Below are 20,747 nucleotides of genomic sequence, written 5' to 3' on the forward strand. Positions count from 1 at the left end.
TTTTAATTGACGATCGGCACTAGTATTACGCAAAAAGGGGGTGTAACAGATGTGACTTCTGCGGTTCTGAGTGAAGCTTTATGCGCTGTTATGCGGCATCGCGTGCGTTCATTACCTTGTCGGTGTTTGTCAGGGGGCGGCGGACAGCACAGCTCCTCTCACCTCGCCGTCTCGGAAGCAACTCTCCCCTGACTTCTCCTTACTACAATTTACCGAAGTTGGTTAAAAAAAAACTATCTGGATGTGTTTTCATCTGACCAATCAGGGTCTCAATGTTAACCTTAAGCTGCACCTACAAAAATTCTGTCTATCCAATGAGAAACCTTATGCTTTTCGTGGTGGGGGAATGTTTTTAAAGTTTGCAACGTAAGAGACGCGGAAAAGTTTCACGCAAAAACTTTCAGCTGGTGTGGTCCTTTTAGTGTTATCGTAAGATCTATACTGCTCTTCTGGAGGGCTCTATCTTTTAACATGGGCTGGGGGGGGGGGGGGGGGGGTGGTCCTAGCGGTTAGCCGGCAACGTGGGTGTCCGTCCCTTATTGTAGGGCCTTCTAGCTTAACACGGTTCTGCTCTCGGCTTCTGTTCTCGTTTCTCCCCTCGGAACTGCGTCTGTCTCACGGTGGGAAGGTATGACAAGCATTTAGGCATTCTTGTGTTAGTCTGTGGTATTTCATTTGCTCACTCGTTACTCGTATTACTTTGGTTAATTTAATGTTACGATTTATTCGGAGCTGTGTGACATACTACTGGATTTGCTTATCATGCCAGGGTTTTCATGGAAGGTGTTGGACTTGCCTGACACCTTACAAAATACCTTGTTTTACATGTGAAATTTCATCATTTTTTCACTTTTTACGGGCTGCATTTGTTGCTATAGGTACACTTTTCTTCCTAAGTAAGATTCTTCGATGAATTTTTCGTAGCATACAAACAGTAGTTACAGGTGTATGAAAGTCATGAATTTTCCAAATCTATTAAGAAACTATGGAAAAAATTGAGAAGATTATTAAACTGGAATTTTCTCTAAACATGAAGTTTAAAATGTAACAGTTCATTCATTTTTTCATAAATTAATTAACTTATAGAGTTTCATACACCTGTAACTATGGTTTGTATGCTGTGCAAAAGTCATCGAAGAATCTCTCTTACTTAGGAAGAAAGGTGTACCTATAGCAACAAATGCAGCCAGTAGTAAGCGAAAAAATGGTGAAATTTCACATGTAAAAAATGTTTTGTTACGTTTTTGAGCTTCCACTGCTATGAGTATGAATCCTGAATCATTCCTGGTCATGCTGTTAAAGTTTTATAAGTTTTTTTGTAAAAGTATAGACAGTGGAAATTAAGATGTCCTGTGGTGCCTCTCCTGCTCCAAGTCGGCTCGTCTGACGACCTAGCCCCCCCCCCCCCCTGAATCATTAACGAAATTAATTCCCTGATCAGTGGTGTAGAAGTCGTGTAGCCACATTCTGTTGCGCGTTGTAGACAAAACACTGGAAGAAATCTCATTATGTTGTCTTACTGACTTCAGGCTGCATTGCACCCGTCGGAACTTTCCAATAGAGAGACACTGTCGACTCTTGATAACAAGCACAGTAGCTTCATAAATTTATTATATATAGCGAAAGATTTGTCTCCTATTATCTGTAGTTCAGAATGAAACAGATAGCTTCAGTGTGTAAGGCTGATCTGACTAAAAGAACAACGGGCAACATTTTACTTGATAACAGTTCGTCCTATAGACACAACGCAGCGATCTGCTGAATAAAACTTTCCAAATCGCTAATGGTAAAAAGAATCAAAGAAGGATGTCATTAAGTTACGGTTGGTAACTGTTTTTTCATCAAATATAACACAACAATGGAACCCATATAATAGCATATACTGACAGAATATAAGAGGCGACAAAAAGTTTCCGTTCGATAGCCATACAGTCCAGCATTGATGTGCAAGGCAAGCAAAATCGCAGCGAGCATTGAGGCACCCATCCCACCGACGCACCAGTTTCAAGATACCCATGTTGTAAAATACCGTGTCCTGCAAGGGGAAGATGTCCTTAACTGCCCGCTGTACATCCTCCTCTGACAGGAATCTTCGACGCTTCAGGACCGTTTCTAAAGAGCAGAATGCGTGATAATCACATGGGCAGACATCAGGAGTAAATAGCGGGTGCTCGAGTGTGTCCCACCTGAGTCGGCATAACTTCCGTGTTGCGATATTTGCGATTTGGGGAAGCGCGTTATCATGGAGCAGCGTGGAACTTGGCGCACCATTCCACAATGGTGGTTTTTGACAAACAGGTCACTCCATACACATTCTTCATTCTCTGATGGGTATCCACAAGCGTTTTTCCACCAGCGGGCAAGAAAACAATAAGTACACGTTGCTCCTATTTAGACGCATTTGACAATAGCTTAGCCGCTCTTCACGTTTCCGTATTTACCGCACGAAGTCGAAAAGTCATGAATGCCGCTCTAATCTCTTGCCAACACATCAAGACGTCGATGCTTATACGAGAGTTGTCCAGAAAGTAAGTTCTGGTCGGTCGCTAAATGGAAATCACAGTGAATATCAACATTTTATTTGCATGAGTTAGCTACACTTTCGAGATACTTCTCTACATAGTCGCCGCTCCGACTTAGACATTTGTTATACCAAATTTTCAACACCATCGTCATAGAAGGCAGCTGCCTGTGCTTTATGACAATTCTCTATGCTGGTCTACAGCGCGTAGCCTGCGCCCAAGTGTTGTCTTCATATCCAACGTTTCATGTGGACAGAGATGATACTCAGGGCGAGCCAATTAGGGCTGTGTTGAGGGTGATCGAACACTTCCCATCGAAAAGGCTGCAGGAGCGTCTTCACTGCCCCTGCGAAGTGGAGCTGAGAATTGCCACAAAGAAGAAAGTGAGTGGCAGCTGTGTTAAGTGGGCTGCATTCATTAAGGCGAAGCCTCTCAGCGGGCCCTCCTACTTGGCGGGAGACATCGTTGTTCTACGCACGTTTACTCCCTCACAGTGCGCTCTCAACTAAAAAGAGCGGCTTGATGCGATCGACAGTCATACTAGAGACACTACCCAACACATCTGTGCAAAGATTCATCGGGTTTTCACTGGGGTGTCCATTTCGCGACCGATTGGAACTTTCTTTCTGGACAAAACTCGTATACCAGTATGGGAGTCGCTCCATGCTGCATATACGCTGCAGCAACTTCCTCCCACGAAAAAGTTTTGATGGCCTCTTAAAACTTCTCACTAGCCCTTAAACCAGCACAGTCGGCCACATACACAATCCACTTACGGGGATTACTGGAAGACTATCATACCATATGCAAGGTAGATACAGTTCCCTTCCCCCAAACAGCGCAAAACACGTTCGGGAGTCCACAACAGGGAAGATGAATGATTCCCTTATGCAAGTTACATAAACTTTCTTCCTTTCCTTAGCGAAGTTACAAACATTTAAGTCTCTAAGCTAAAAGGTTAAGCAATATTTTCGAATGGCGACAATGACTAAGAGACTGCACGAGACGCGCGACAAGGATACTAGAGTTCCTTGAGAGAAATGCCGTTATCCCATAACCTTAGATTACATGTCGTTTTACAACGCAGGAATAGCCAGGAAGCGTTCTGCTGCAGGGCCAGGCGGTGTCGGCGGCCGCGTACGACAGCTCGTGGCTGGCAGGCAGCAGCCGCTTCAGGCGCGCCCTCCGCATCCTCATGTGCCGCGCCGAGAAGCCGCTGGTGCTCACTGCGGGACACCTCTACCCCATCAACAAGCCTGCCTTCCTCTCGGTGAGAAGCCCAAGTATTCTGCTGGCGACCTTCCCGCTCCATCTCTGCTAGACATAGTGGGAACACCAAAAACACGTTGCTACACCTAATATTTATTTACTTCTTGCTTATTTAGACTGACCAAATTAAGGACTTAAGGCTCTCTCTTACTTCCGACCAGGAGCAGCACGTACAAAAAACTAATACGTGGCAACAACAATAACAGTAATTTGCATTATTAATAAAAATACTAATTTGCAGCAATAAAATGGTTCAAATGGCTCTGAGCACTATGGGACTTAACTTCTGAGGTCATCTGTCCACTGGAACTTAGAACTACTTAAACCTAACTGACCTAAGGACATCACACACATCCATGCCCGAGACAGGATTCGAACCTGCGACCGTAGCGGTCGCGCGGTTCCAAACTGTAGCGCCTAGAACCGCTCGACCACCGCGGCCGGCCAGTAATAATAATAGTAACACTAATAATGATGATAAAATAATGGAGGCATTAAGAATGATATCAATTAGATAACAGACTCAGTAACAAGAAACTGCTTTGTTAACAAAAAGTAATAATTTACGATAGTAATAATAATAATAATAGTAACACTAATAATAATAACCCAATAATGGAGAAATTAAGGATAATGATTAGTTTGGTGCTTTTGAAGCCTTGTTTGGTATTAGAAGTAGTGGAAGGGGTAATGAAAGAGAGAAGTATTTGGTGATGGATGGATGATGAGACTAAGTTGCAAGAAGAGATACGGTTATGATAGAAGGTGGGTCATTACCTGTCTTTTGAAGTTTGAAAGCATTTCAGTTTCTGTAATATTCTGAGAAAGATTGTTCTAAACTCGGGTTCCTGATACATAATATAATTTAGAGAACGTGGCACTGTTTTTTAGTGGTACAGACAGGATTTTACGTTGGTGGGAACGAGTATTGTTGCTGTGCTGGTAGCGTAAGGGGGTTGTAGATGAATAGGAAGGAGTGGAATGATTGAGAAGACGATGCAGGAAATACGGGGTATGGAAATGGAAATGCCGTGTGACTACGGCCTCCCGTATGGTAGACCGTTCACCTGGTGCAAGTCTTTCGAGGTGACGCCACTTCGGCGACTTGCGTGTCGATGGGGATGAAATGATAAGGACAACACAAAACCCAGTCCCGGAGCGGAGAAAGTCTCCGACCAAGCCGGGAATCGAACTCGGGCCGCGAGGCATGACATTCCGTAGCGCCGACCACTCAGCTACCAGGGCGGACAGTACAAGGTATGATAATCTCTACTCTTGTCGGCACGTAGCCATGATAATTGTCCGTAGGCAGGAGTGATATGGTCGAAATAGTGTACATCACAAATATATCGTACACATTATCAATTCTAGGCGAAGTGAACACTCACACGAAAGTCCTTGAAGAATGCGATCACCATAATCAAGGATGGGCAATCTTAACTCCACAAGTTTCTTTTTAAGCTCGAGAGGAGATACTTTTTTTATATTTCTGTAATGAATGAAGTGACGCTGACGCCTTCCTACAGGCAGCAGTTGTGAGTTCAGTCCAGTTTAGGTGATGGTCCACAATTATCCCCATATTATTTGCAGAAGATGAAAGGTGATTTATGTGCCGTTTAGGGTTAAGGGCGGATGAAATTCTCTAAATTGAGGAATATTAAGTCTTTAGGTGAGCAACTAAAATAGCTTGCGTTTTAGATGGACTAAGTTTCAAACCAATGTCCGTGCCCATTCTCATAAAGCATGCAAGTCAGTATTTACGTTGTTGATGGCTGTGCGCAAATTTGTTGGTCTTGCGCTTCGGTATAACTGAAGGTAATCAGCATATAAATGATATTTCCAATGTGAGATAATACTCGACACATCATTAACATATAATGAGAAAAGATATGCGCTCAATACCGTTCCTTGTAGAACCCCTAATTATTCTTCTACCCTGACTACTTAGTCCCGCTCATTCCACACGGTTGGCGGCATATAAGTATGAGTAGAACCATTGTACAACACTCTAAGAAAAGTTTTGACTTTTGAGTTTAGCGTGTAGAATATTAGTCGACGTTGGTGAAGGCTTTGCTGAAATTCAGGAATCACGTAACAGTAGCTTCTTTTTCGTCCACAGCTTGTTTCAAATCGTCATTCAGTTGTATAAGAGCAGTCGTCGCGCTGCGATTTTTTCGGAAAACAGTTTGGTATTCATCCACAACGTTATTTGTTTTTAAGTAAGTGATTAGCTCATCGTGAACTTTGTGTTCTAAAGCCTCAGATAACGCTGGTACAATGCAAATGGGCCTGTAATCAGTAACTTCTTCGATAGTTTCCTTTTTGGGCAGAGGTTTTGTGAGTCGATTTTTACCGGCCATTGGGAAGATTATAGAGGTCAGAGAACGGATAATAATATACGTTATTATGGGTGGTAATGAATCGTCGAGGAAACTGACCATTTGTCTTGTAATATTGTCGTGTTCTACAGTTGCAGAACGAAATCGCGCAGTTGACTACCTGACTTTGTTAAGACTTACCGGCTGCAGAAAAGAATTTTCACTTGTGTCGACCGCAGACACATTAGGGGATACGCATACTTGAACGTTGTTCAAGTAGAGATGGAGGCGTGGCGAAGTACTTATTCAGATCCTCAGTAGGAACGAGAGGTTCAGCTGCAGGTTTGAGGTTTGCTTATATCTAGCCCTCGTAAATTTTCCCACAAGACGGAGGGCCTGTGAAAGTCCTCAGTTAACGACTGGGCGTACCTGAGTTTCGCTTTCGTCACCGACTGACTAACTCGGATACGTAGGCGAGATGATTCATGGGGGTTGGATGCCGTTCATATTTCCTGTGTGCTGCGTCTCTGACACTCACAATGTGCTGGAAACCCGTTAGCATTCAGAACAGCTTCCAGTAGTCTCAAAATGAATAAATACGGATCCTCTATGGTTTTGAAGGGAATCTTACACCATTCTTCTTGCAAAATAGTGACAAATTTAGGTAAAGATGGCTAAGGTGGATAGCGACCAGTAACCCTTCTCCCGGAATCGTAAGAGCCAGTCAAATGAAAACGAGACAACTGGAAAAAGTAAGTAAACTCTTTATTATTTCAAATGTAATCGCCATAACTGGGAATCCATTTATCCCACTGCGAGACAAGACGGTCAGTGCCTTCATGGACAAACGTTTGCGTTGCCTACGGAATCTTAATCGCACACAAGCGTGCACTTCTTCGTCCGAAGCAGACAGACCGCCGCGAATCTTCAATTCTGCAAAAATATAGAGATCGCATTGCGAGAGATTGAGACTGTATGGATGATGTGTAAGGTCTTCCCAGAGGGTCCACATGTTACCAGGGTTGTTTCAACTACGCTACATAAGTTTCGTTGGGAAGTTCTTGTATATGCTTCACACAGTCCCGATATCTATCCATGCAATTTCTATATCTTTGAAGCCCTGAAGAACGACATTCGTGGCCGTCGATTTGCTTCGGACGAAGAAGTGCACGCCTGGGTACAGTCATGTTTCCGTAGGTAACTGGTGACATCTTCCATAACGGCATTCACTGTCATTTCCCACAGTGTGATAAATTTATAAATAGCTATACAGTTTACTTTTAAAATAATAAAAAGTTAACTTACTTTCTGTCTATATTCCATTTGACTGCCCCTTATATACCATAGAGGCTCTAGTGATTGTGGTGACGAGGTCAGATGCGACAATACATCCTCGTACTCACAAAGGTCTTGGTCAATGCTAGCTACGTGACCGGACATCCTATCGTCTAGGAACAGCTCATCATTGGACGACTTGTGCCGTGGGATGGACCTGTTCAGACAAAATGGTCACAAAATCCTTGGTAGTTGTGCGACACTGTAAAGTAAGAGAGGGGCCAATGGAATACCACGAATGGCAACCCTTATCTTCACCCAACACCACCATGTTTGACTGTTGGGACGTAAACTCGGCCAGAGTTTGAAAACAATGTTAAACAATCGAATAATAATCTGCCATGGTGCCATAGCCCTGGTTTTATGGCTATGCCACCGCGTTTTCTTATTACCTGCATTTACATCACTGATATGTGATTTTGGGAATTCCAGCTAGCTCTGCAAATACCTGCTTATGGAACTCCCTTCGTGTTGTTTTGGTGTTGACAGGATTCGCGAGGACGACATTCAGTTCTGCACTGACTTTTGCAGCTGTTGTAATCATATTTTTGGTCACTGTCTGTCACGAACACTCAACACACACTTTCCTCCGCTTTGTGACATAGTGGATGACGTTTTCCAACTTTCTCTGTGTGAGGTAAAAGTCTTCCAAATTGTGCCTCTTGAAACATCAAGCATTTCGACGGAAGCACCCACCATATCAGCAGCAACGATTTGCTCACGTTCGATTTGACTGAGCTCCGATATAATGCACCCACACCTACACAGAACAGTGTTGTGACCACGAATGGCACTTGCAACGTGTTGAGAGCATTGCAAGGTGCCGTTCGTTGTCAAATACAAAAGTGCAACGTGCAAGTTTGGCTAGCATTTGCATTTATGTTCAAGCATGCATTTCTCGCCGTGTTTCCATATTTTTGTCGAATCCCTGCATGCCGACCGAAGTAAAATGTAAATTTATATAGCACAATTGTCTGCGAAACCCAGAGGGACTACAGTGGAGTCGGATTCGGGAGGACGACGGTTCAGCCCCGCGTCCGGCCATCCTGATTTATGTTTTCCATGATTTCCCTAAATCGCTCCAGGGAAATACCGGGATGGTCACTTTGAATGGGCACGGCCGACTTCCTTCCCTAATCCGACGAGACCGATGACCACGCTGGCTGGTCTCCTCCACTAAACAACCCAACCCAACCCCAGAGGGACTGGAAAGATTTTTCCTAACCTACGCGCACACTGGTATGTTCCCTTGACCAAGTGTGAGATTTGAGTGTCAGGCGTATCTCATACGTGTAGATGACTGTAATGGGTGTGAGTGTAGTGTGGTGTCATGTTAGCGTTGTTTGATGATCATGGAAATGGAATACAGCGGAACTGTACAACGTGGCCCGATGACGAGCACAGTATTTAGAAGCTCATTCCACAGAGATCCTATTTTTCTGTCAGCTTCTTTCTTTTGAAGCGGAAGTTTTCCAGACAGCATTTCACTACGAAATTGTTGACAGGTTTAAAGAATGAAGCTATCTTCCATGTTAAAGTTTCTTCACAAGAAAGGTAAACAAAAGTGTATGAGGTTTGCTTACTGCATTTGGTACCAGTTCCAGGTGTGAATAAATTTTTCTTTGCGGATATTTGGAACATCCAAATACAGGAGTAACATGAGTGAGTAATATTTACACAATATTTTACCCGTGCACTAGGTGCTACATTCTGGAACCGTGCGACCGCTACGGTCGCAGGTTCGAATCCTGCCTCAGGCATGGATGTGTGTGATGTCCTTAGGTTAGTTAGGTTTAAATAGTTCTAAATTCTAGGGGACTGATGACCTCAGAAGTTAAGTCCCATAGTGCTCAGAGCCATTTGAACCATTTTTTACTTGTGCAAAAGACCAAAGCCACTTTTGAGAAAATTTTAGACTTAAAAGAGCAATTTCATACCACTCAATTAGTGTACTCAAGAACAATGAAGTGTATCCGAGGATTACACTGAATAATATATTTGTTATAACCTGTTATAAAATTAAGTATAATTTTCTTATTTAATTTCTTAGAAAATCAGTTATCCGTCCCTCACTTAGGCTCAAAACTTTTTATGTGGCCCTCATTGTCTAGAAATTTTGAAACCATTGTTGAAGTAGCTACATGTAGTGCGACATCAAATACGAAGGCTAACGTCACAGTTTGATGTGATCATTCACTAACACAGAAGGGTTAGTTGTATACGTGTAAAAGCAAGAAGTGGAGTCGAACGTCCACAGATTCTCTTCCAATTACGAGCCGCCAACCCTCATTTCTCAAAAATTTATTTCCGTGAAGGACTCCGAGGACTCCGGGGTTGTAGTAAAACTAGTGGATCTTTCATATTGACAGATACTCGCGGGTCCAGACCATATATTTCTAAATAAATCGCTCAGAAGCGATCCTTTGGAATGAAATATGATAGGTACACCATTAATGTTCAGCAAGAAATTTTCGCTCTGCTGTGGAGTGTGCGCAGATATGAAATTTCCTGGCAGATTAAAAAAAAATAGTTGAAATGGCTCTGAGCACTATGGGACTTAACTTCTGAGGTCAACAGTCCTCTAGAACTTCGAACTACTTAAACCAAACTAATCTAAGGACACCACACACATCCACGCCCGAGGCAGGATTCGAACCTGCGACCGTAGCGGTCACGCGGTTCCAGACTGAAGCGCCTAGAACCGCTCGGCCACAGAGGCCGGCCGGCAGATCTCAACTATGGCCTGAGATTCGCATCGGGACATTTGCCTTGTGCGAGAAAATGCTCTACCGATTGAGTTACCCAAGCACGAACCTCGTCTCATGCTTTCCACCGTGCTTTCCACCGAGCGAGGTGACCCAGTGGTTAGCACACTGGACTCGCATTCGAGAGGACTACGGTTCAATCCCACGTCCGGCCATCCTGATTTAGGCTTTCCGTGATTGCCGTAAATCGCTCCAGGCTAATGCAGGGATGGTTCCTTTCAAAGGACACGACCGACTTCTTTCCCCCTCTTTCCCTAATCCGAAGAGACCGACGACCTCGCTGTTTGGTCTCCCCCCCCCCCCCACCCCCGCTCCCCAAAGAACCCAACCCCTACTCTCCAAACTTCATAGAAGCTCTCCTGCGAAAGGCAAAGGCCTCGAGTTCGAGTCTCGGACCTGCATACAGTTTTGATCTGCCACGAATTTTCATTACCAGAGTCTCTGTTCCGGTAAATATCAGAGAGTAAGCTTGGTTTAGGAATGCAATATCGAAAGTAATACAAGTTGTAAACGATCTTAAACAATTGAGACACTTTACACACATTAGAAAAACATTCAAGTAAAAATTTCAAGTAACAAAATAATAGAGAACTTCCTACAAGCCATTCGTGTAAACATTATAATCGTTAAATAAACATACATAAGTAATGAACTGCGTAACAAATTGCGAATAGAATACGAGCATTAGAGCTTGTTTTATCATAACGCTTACTGCCAGCAATGAACAATATACTTTTGGAGACATTTCCAGTTATTTTTGAAAAACGGAGCGAGTGAATACTCGTTCCCGATATCAAGGATCCTTTTTCCCCACGTAGCCCTATGCTGCGTAGGTGTAGATAATTTTAAATACACTCGGAGTGGAATAGAATATCGATCTCCATCATATTTGGGTTTTCTTTCGTTGGCCTCTAATATACACACTGCCTAACAGAAACAGAGATTCACACTGAAGAGGAGTAGGAAATGAAATTTCACCTATTGAGACAGTATGGAATGTTATTTCAATGATTACAGAATCGAGTCAGATTTTCAAAGAACTTGGCAATATGAGCCCGCTTGTCAATACGACGTTGCACCATTGTGGCCTGGAGCCCTGCACAGTTTCGCTTGGGAACGGTGCCTGAGGACAGCAGTCTCAGGACTGTTGTAACTGGTCCTTGGTAGCATGGATAATGGCACAGGGACGTAGCTGACGTCCCACGTGGTCTCGCACGTGTTATGTTCGGCACAGATGTGTGGATCTTCCTGGTCGCAGCAGTATCTCATTATCACCCAGACACTTCATACAGATACGTGGCATGTGATGAACATTGCCCTACTGATAACTCGATCTACGATACACAGGAGGACGCAAGGTGTCCGCCAGAGGTAACACCGCTTTCCTTTGCAAAACAGTAGAACAATCGGACCTCTCTCCAGGTCGCCATCGACCGAGCGAGGTGGCGCAGTGGTTAGACACTGGACTCGCATTCGGAAGGACGACGGTTCAATCCCGCGTCCGGCCATCCTGATTTAGGTTTTCCGTGATTTCCCTAAATCACTCCAGGCAAATGCCGGGATGGTTCCTCTGAAAGAGCACGGCCGACTTCCTTCCCCATCCTTCCCTAAATCCGAAGAGACCGATGACCACGCTGTCTGGTCTCCTTCCCCAAACCAACCAACCAACCAGGTCGCCATCGGACCTCGCCGACGAGGGTCATCTGCGGTAGCGCAGACTCGAGATTCATCGCTGAACACAGTGCGATACCGTTCATCAGAGACTATGCTCCCAGGTCACGGCACCATTCCCAGAACAGCCGTTTGTGTTGGGGTGTCTAAGCAACCGTCCGCATTCTGTAGTCTAGTGGCTAGCGTTGCTGCCTCACGATTACGGGGATCCCGGGTTCGAATCCTGGCCTGGTTAGGGCCTTTCTCTACCCGATGGCTGGGGTTTTGTGTTGCTCTCATCATTTCGTCATCATCGTTCGTGACACTGGCTCGATTGGATTGTGTAAAAATTGGGACTTTGTACAGGCGCTGATGACCGCGCAGTTGAGCGCCCCACAAAGCAAACATCATCATCATCACCATCATCATCATAATCATCTAAGCAGGCTACGCATGAGACGGTAATTTCCTAGTCCGGCCGCTGCTAGTCTCAGACAAATAGTGTGGGATGACAGAATGCTGCAGCGAGTCCATCACTTTCCTCGGACGGCAAGCGCAAATGTGAACGTATTACGTTGTCTTTGGTGCACAGCACGACAGTCGTTTCTTGTGGTGGTCAGATGGGGTCGACCGGAATCTTGGCGACGAGTATGCTCGCCTTCACATCCCCACGCAATCCAACACCGGGCCAATGTCCCAACCAAGTGCCCGCAAATCTGGGTGTTGCACGATTCCGCCAACCGGCCAACTACAAAACCAAACCCGAGGCCCCCATCAACCGCTGTCAGGTGTTGATAACGCCGCCTCACATGATCACGTGGCATCTCCGTATCCTTCATAGTGATCACACAACATCTGAAGCCGTTCACGCTACTTCTATATCCTACGAGACTTGGCCACACCAGTAAACACAAACAACACTGATGCTCCATGGAGGCCGGTCTACTTGTCAGAGAGAATTGTAGCTCTAAATCATTTACACGCCCTCAGATGGTGTGGACGTATACGTCGTTGCATTGACGTCCATCCACGTATTCTGGAGATTCACTGTTTTTGTCAGGCACTGTATGACTTCAATCATACCAGCATTTGTCGTATAATTAATCAGTGTATTTGACGATAGTCCCCTTTACTATCCATTTCAAATTATTCCTTTTTTGGTGACTAAAATCTTACGCAATGGCTGTCAAACTACTTTCATTAACAAACTACTATCGGTTTCACATCGATGCATCTTCAGGTAATAGGCTTTTCTAAACGGTCATGTCGTGGCAGAGCGGTTGCTTGGACCCAAATCTCATGTTTCATAGTCAGGACAGAAACAGACAGCACGCTGAAAGCGGCAGTCCACTGTGAAACTGACAGTTAACACTGGCGCAGTACACAGTTTTGTGCAGTCCTCGGCATCGTGTTCCACAATCCCAATCAGTTTAATCGTGGACTACCGCTTTTTTTGTGCTATCTGTTTATGTCGTGACGATGAACGACGGCACTTTACTCTAACGAATCACTTTGCCGAGCCATGACTGTTTACAAAATATGTAGCCTGAAGATGGTTCTCTGTTGATGCGAAAACCGTAGTGACTCTTTGGTAAAAGTACTTAAACAGCAAGAGCGGCAGATTTTATTCACCATGGTGAATTTTAACTGTGGAAGCCCGTCCTTTCAAATAATACATTATATATATCATCGTCCTTTTACACGGTATGTAGCAACATTGAATTGTGGGGCAAATAGGTCTATCCAGACGTTCATATTATTAATAATTAACATACAAGAAAATTCTATTTAAGGTGGTTATACCTCACTAAACACTCTTCTTCCACTAAACAGGTGAGTTTTCCCCCACAACGTCCTTCCTTTACTTTAAATTACTAATAACTTAAATAATTGTCTATAAGAGTTTTATTTGGTGACCGTATGTGTATTTATGGAATGAAATTAATCTGTAGTCCCTTTATCCTTCTTCTTACTGTATAGATGCAGATGAAGCTATATAGCTTTGCAATCAGTAATATAATGCACCTATAACAGCAAAAACACAGACAGCGTATTCACACAAATTAACAAATATATTATTAATTAAAGTGCAGGCGAATGCCCAAGAATCACATCTGACAAAATGGAGCACACAAACGCCTAGAAATAACTTTTACCTTAGTGTTAGTTTTGAAGTTATATCTAGAGCTCAAATACAGAAAGGTGATTACTGAACAACAAATCTCATGTTCTCGTAACCTACTCCCCATTTTCTACATACAGTACCCAATGCGTCTTTATATAAACACGTTTTTTTCGAAATTCCTTTCAGCAGATTCGTAACTGATTAAAGCTTGTTAAAATCTAGCCCATAATAAAGGTTCCGATGTGCGTTAAATTTTTTGTGGTCTAATAACTGAGCCTGACATAAGCCTGAAAACGATTATGGTATCATTCATGACTTCTGTGAAGCACACTTCAAATAGCATGACATGCGCAAGGAATGCGAGATCATCGATATAGACTGTGTGATTCCTGGTACACAAAGAGCTTCAAATAGGGCGAAAATATCAGTGAAACCAGTATTTTTCAGTAATTGAAGTTAACGATTTGTTTAACATTGAAATCCGAGATGTTGCAACGAAAGGGAAATGTTACAGCCCCAGAGAAAAATAAATCATGAAACCAAATACAATACTCTTAATTCCACTAATCACTGAGTATAATTTGGAGCGCTCTTTTATACCTATACTACATTCCTCATATAATATATATAACAAAAGAGAAACTTGAAACACAGCGTACTCCTTAAACAAAAGCATTTCTTCCATTGTAATTAAAACTATCAACGGATTACTAGAGACATTGATACAAGTGGAAGAAGAAGAAGAAACTAAAAAGAGTGATAAATTAAGAAGAAGAAACTAACCAAAGTGATAAAATAAGCAAACTCTTAATTTGTTCCGAACTAATATCTCCAATATAATAAAGTATTACTTACGTTGTGGAAGCTTTTGCAGTACAGCTTCCTAAGCAGAAAGGTCAGATTTAACGATACTAAGAAACGTTAAAAAATTACATACGTTCATCAATATAATTAAATGCCTTATTGGAGTTGTTGTTGGCTGTGAAATCCCATTGGGTGGGTTCAGCTACCTAGTCGGAAAGCGTGTTTTTCTTCCCCACACATTGAACCCCTATCTTTGTGGATATACAAGAGCTGTGTGGTATGCATGTATGTGTATTTGCGGAATGTAGGTGAATGTAACGTATGCTTATATACCTTGGTGTTTGTGTTGTATGATGATGATAAGAACGGTATTATTAGAGACCCATGATGAAATTGCGCAACTGGAAGTATATAATAAATTTATTTTTTTACTTTTTGATGTAAATAATCAGACTATAAACTTATGAATCTTTCAAAATGAATATCATTTTTAGCATCCTTATCTTGAAAATTTTATAGTAATGAAACTCTGTAATCTATAAACACAAAGAGAGTAAATTGAGGTTAGCTTTATAACAGCGACTATAAGTTATAGTCATGTAATATTGGATTATCTCAGGATGGTTTTTTGTTAGATCATGGCACTGAACGTACACAGGAAAACTGTAAGATTAATATTTCCTAGATGTTTCCACAGTCAGTTAAATAGTGAACGACGGTTACAGCCGTCACTAGTCACATCATGTCATTACATCGTGTTACGCAATTCATCTATTCAGTGCTATTGGTGTACTTCGCAAAACAACTTTTCGCTAATCAGTCTTCATGAAAAAAATTTAATCGTTTTAAAAGCCAGTAGTTGTGATAACTTCTATCGGAAAATTAGGGACATAAAATAAGACAATTAATTACATATATTTTATGCCGTCCACATCTCTGAATCATTCATCAGACTAATCGTCTGCTTTCTTTTTCCTGCTGACATTCGAGAGTGGGGTTGCAAGAGCAGATCGTCCTAGGAAAATGGTAGTCTGTTCAACTCTACCTCTCTAGAGGAAACTAGACATATTGAATTCCTTTAAACCGAATGCTTCAGAGCTTGGAAACTTACTGCAGCTAAGTAATAGTGAAACGTCCCCTTAGAACAATTATACACGACTGTCCTTAAACTGACACACAATATTTTTAGCGCAACGCAGTCTGACTTTCAAAAAATTCCTACGAAAGAATGGCCCTGACTAACATTAACCAATACCTTTCACAAATCACTTACCTCACAAAAATCTTCGCTACTCAAGTTACTGCAATACAGCGAGCGCCACTACTGCCAGCTAAATAAAAGATTCAAACTACTGAAGGCACTAACTACTGATAGGGATAGTTAGCAAATGAAAGATATTAATAGAGAACAAACAATGTATTTACCTTAGTATCATCAAAAGTCATAATGTATAAAGCACTTCATGATATCCAGTATTAAATTTCGAAACTCCGCCATCTCTCTCCCCTCATCCACCACTGCTGGCGGCTCACCTCCAACTGCGCAACGCTACGCGCTGTTCGCAGCCAGCTGCCTAACACTACAATGGCGAGTATTACAACAATGCAAAGCAGCCACAGACTGCACACAGCACAGCCAGTGATTTTCATACAGAGGTGGCGTTACCAATAAAAAACCTAAACAGCCTACTTACGATAGGTACAGACTACCGAAGCGTAGTCGCGTGGAAAGATATAACAGTAGTCTGTTTAGAAATGACGATCATAAAAGCCTGAGCGACTTAAGAGAGATTTTGAGTCACGCACTATTTCCCTGTTATTGCTTGTGGGAGTCATGCATCACGCCTTTCAAACAGTCAGCTTAGGATGACGATTCCTGCCTACAATAGGTGGAGCTATGCACTATCTGTTTTGTATGCAGTTAAGCTCCTGGGATAGAGAACAAACATGAGCCTTCGATGAGCAGAGAAACAGAAAAAATGCCGGGCGCTATATCCACGAATCAGTTCTAAAAGGAAAACAATTAAGAATGAAAAAACTAGGGACGAAATAACTTTTTTTGGAAGTTATCAAAAACAGGAAAAAGCTGTGGGCTGGGACATATATTGCACAGGGATTGTCTACAACAAAGAATTATAAAGAAAATGTGGAAAGAATGAGAGGAAGAGGTGAGAAGAGAATTGGAGTGATGGACGAAATTAGAAATGGATGAACAATCAAGCAGTGAAGGAAGACGCTCAAAACAGGACACGATGGAGAGCCTCTAATTGAGACCTGTCGTAAGACAGATACGCTAAAGGAGAAGAGGCAAGAAGACCGTTTTAGAGGTGTCTGCGGCTGTAATAAAATTTTACATTATTACGCCCTGCTTTCATTTAAAATAACTTGTAATACAGAATTAATCAAATGTTTACCAAAGGCGGAGATGGTCATTAAGAGGTTCATCTCTGGGAATCCTAGATTCATATTAACGAAGATCGCCTGTAATGTTGTATCCAATGTAAATTACGAGGTGTGTATGAAACCGGAATTTGGTTGCAATAATTACACTTCTGCATTTTGGAACTGATGAACAATACTTTATTCAAAATAATCTCAATTGCTATTTATACATTTCTCCCACCTCTCCGGCAAGCTATGAATGTTACGCCAAAAAAACAGTTCTTCTTTTGAAGCTAACCAATCAGCGAGACATTTTCGTACATTTTCATACGAATTAAAGAGTTGTCCAGCGAGAGCATGTCCCAGTCATGCAAATAGATGATAATTGGACAGAGCCATGTCTGGAGAATAAGATGCATGCAATAGTATTTCAAAACTGAACACCCCGAGCGTTTCCCTGATCTGTTTTTCTGTGTGTGATGGGGCGTTATCATGGAGCAATATGACATTGTGTTGCCCTTTTCCATATTCCGGTCGTTTCTTCACATAATGCTCGATTTAAATCGATAATTTTCTATTGGTAACGATCTCTGTCAACGGTTTCACCAGCTTTTAGCAGCTCACAATAAATGACATCCTTCTGATCCCACCAGACACAGAGCATTGCCTTCTTACAAAGCGACTTGGTCTTGCTGCGGACGTCCATGGTTTGCCTAGATTAGATTAAATTACATTAGTTTTTCGTTCCATAGATCCTTGCTGAGGAGATGCTCGTGGATGTGGACATGTCAGTTTTTTTAAAATAAAAAGCTGAAATAACAATACTAATAGTATGAATATATACAATACATCATTTGTTTCTATTAAAAAATTCGTCAATGGAGGAGTTGGCCACTACTAAGTCTTTCAGGCTCCTTTTAAAGTGATCTTTATTTGTAGCTAAATTTTTTATTTTTGCTGGCAAATTATTGAAGATGAGTGTTCCTGAGTAGTGGCCCCCTTTTTGAACTAAAGTAAGTGCTTTTAAGTCCTTGTGCAGATCACTTTTGTTCCTGGTATTGTATGTATGAACTGAGCTGTTTGTTGGAAAAAGAGATATATTATTTAGGACAAATTTCATTAAGGAGTAAATATTCTGAGAGGCTGTAGTTAGTATACCCAGTTCTTTGAAGAGGTTTCTACAGGACGTCCATGAATTTACTCCACAAATAATACGTATTAAACGCTTTTGGACTCTGAAAACTTTTGACTTGAAGAGTTACCCCAAAATATTATACCAAATGACATATGCATGAAAATATGCAAGGTTTTTCATTTCTGTGTCACCTATGTCTGCTAACACTCGAATTGCAAATACAGATTTGTTAAGGCGTTTCTGCCCTCCCAACTGAATTTGTTATCAAGTTGTAATCCCAGGAATTTGAGACTGTCAACCCTTCTATCTGCTCTTCTTCATACTTTATTCATATGCTGGGTGGAATCCTCTTACAAGTTCTGAATTGCATATAGTGAGTCTTTTCGAAGTTTAATGTCAGTGAGTTGGCTTTAAATCATTTATAAATATCCATGAAAATATCATTAGCAGATCTTTCTGGAACTACACTCGACATACTGTTTATTGCAATACTTGCGTAAGTTGCAAACAAACCGAACTCTTCTTCCGGCAGTGTAACTGATGAGAGATCATTAATGTACACAAGAAAAAGCAATGGCCCTAAGATGGATCCTTGTGGGACACAAAGATGGATCCTTGTTGACACACCCATGATTTACGACGCTTAGGATTCTTAACATACATCGTTTTTTCACCATGTGTCACTATTCGATGGAGAAATGACTTTCTTTTGTATCTGGCGAGCAGAATTTCACTAGTGGTCTTTCGATTTCCTTGCTGCCTTTCATTCAGGTCATGCAGAACTGTGTTGTCCCCAAGAACCAGACACATTTCTAGACAGACGTTTCTCTTGTAAGTCCGCTGCGGTAACTGTACCCCAAAACACTTCGCTGGTTGTAATGTCCCTTGAAGCTTGATGCTACTGTACACATCACAATTTTAGTATTATTTGGAGTTGCTTATAAAATCGCATTTGCCGGCAGCTTTTAATTGACATTCGCTTACTTGAAGCTTCGATTCACAAATTTATAATGAAACAATTTAAGTTTACTAAAACTTACTATGCAGAACCTCTAAAATGTGTGTTATCAAGAAATGTTAATTATCGTATTTCTGTTGCAGCTGGTGAATGCTTCATACTCTTACTACGCACTATTGGGCCGCCTGCCGAGCCGTTGAAGGGAACACATTAGTTATAAACCCACAGGCAATAGCGAAAACACACAGAATTGATGAATCCAGTCTATATAGACAATAGCGGATAAATAAAAAATAGGTAGAACTGAAATATCTTTGACCTCTATTAACAGCTCTGTCACACTCAATACTCATATTAATTAATTGTTAAAGTTGTTTACCGCACTTTTCCCCTGTAAGCACGTAATAAAGATGTCATTAAAAAGAAAGCGTATGTTTTCAGTTGAGGCTTTGAATAATTTTTCTTACATGATTCATAAAGTTGCTCAATAACGTATAATAAACGTAATAGAGGATTCACAATGATAACGCACGCATATGGCTGAAAATTAAAGATTTCACCACAGAGCATTATGTTTATAAGAGTCTCGAATGTAAAATAAAACTTTTGCCATTGACATACCAGGTTATATATCTGGTAAGACATTTTAAGAATCTCTGAGAACTGAACAAACATTTATATAATCTTAAAATAAACATGGCCCTAATAATCGATGACCGACTAATAAACGAAATTTTGTTAAATACCAGAGTCACACGAACATAAGTTGTAATTGATTTTCATATTATGTCGTTGGAGGAAGTAGAAATCAAATTTTTCATTGTATGCTAACACCACACCATGCTGACATGAAACAACAACAAAAACTGAACATTATTTAAAGTACGCAATAACTGACATCTGACATATAGTACAGTTATTCATTAATGTAATATTATTAGACGCTTTATCTGGTGTGTAGAAACCAAAATTCTTTGTCCAACTTCGTACCTCTCTCCGTGTGTGCCTCTGAGCTAGTTTTCTTTATCGTGGAAACTTTAGGCTTCCGTAAGGTATCTATAATGTGTTGACTAATTGTGGTTATTTCCAAGAATATAGTTGTTGTTATTGTTCCCAGATTTTAATTTTTTGTTTGGACAGGCTCCATTTGAATGTCTGTATTTGTTATTATTGTAAGCATTAAGATATGGTTGCATGTTTTGCTGTGCCATGCAGTTGACATTATTCTGCGCTTGTGGATTAGTTTGACTAACCTGCGCTGTTTGGATTTCTGACTGAGGCGTCCCGTGCCGTAAACGTTACTCCGCGCACTCCGTATGTCGTCATTAATGATATAAAGTGAAAGTAAGACCGAAAGAAACTGACCTTCATCGTGATCTGGTACTTTTCCCTCATGCTGAATGAAAACTGTGTTTTCAGTTCATGGATTGCGTCTCGTGATGACACGGGATCATCCCAGTAATATGTCATGTTCAAATTCTTTT

General features: G+C 41.6%; 1 protein-coding gene across 1 annotated transcript in view; it reads left to right on the forward strand.

Moving 5' to 3' along the window:
- Positions 1 to 19,463, forward strand: part of LOC124545890 (odorant receptor Or2-like) — a 133,002-nt gene extending 113,539 nt beyond the window's left edge. The window contains exons 5-6 of the mRNA XM_047124849.1: positions 3,637 to 3,792; positions 19,407 to 19,463. Of these exons, the coding sequence (XP_046980805.1) occupies positions 3,637 to 3,792; positions 19,407 to 19,463 (213 nt within the window). The remainder of the gene's footprint in view (positions 1 to 3,636; positions 3,793 to 19,406) is intronic.
- The last annotated feature ends 1,284 nt before the right edge of the window (positions 19,464 to 20,747 follow it).

This window comes from Schistocerca americana, chromosome 8 (assembly GCF_021461395.2).
Source record: "Schistocerca americana isolate TAMUIC-IGC-003095 chromosome 8, iqSchAmer2.1, whole genome shotgun sequence".
Taxonomy (NCBI): Eukaryota; Metazoa; Arthropoda; class Insecta; order Orthoptera; family Acrididae; genus Schistocerca; species Schistocerca americana.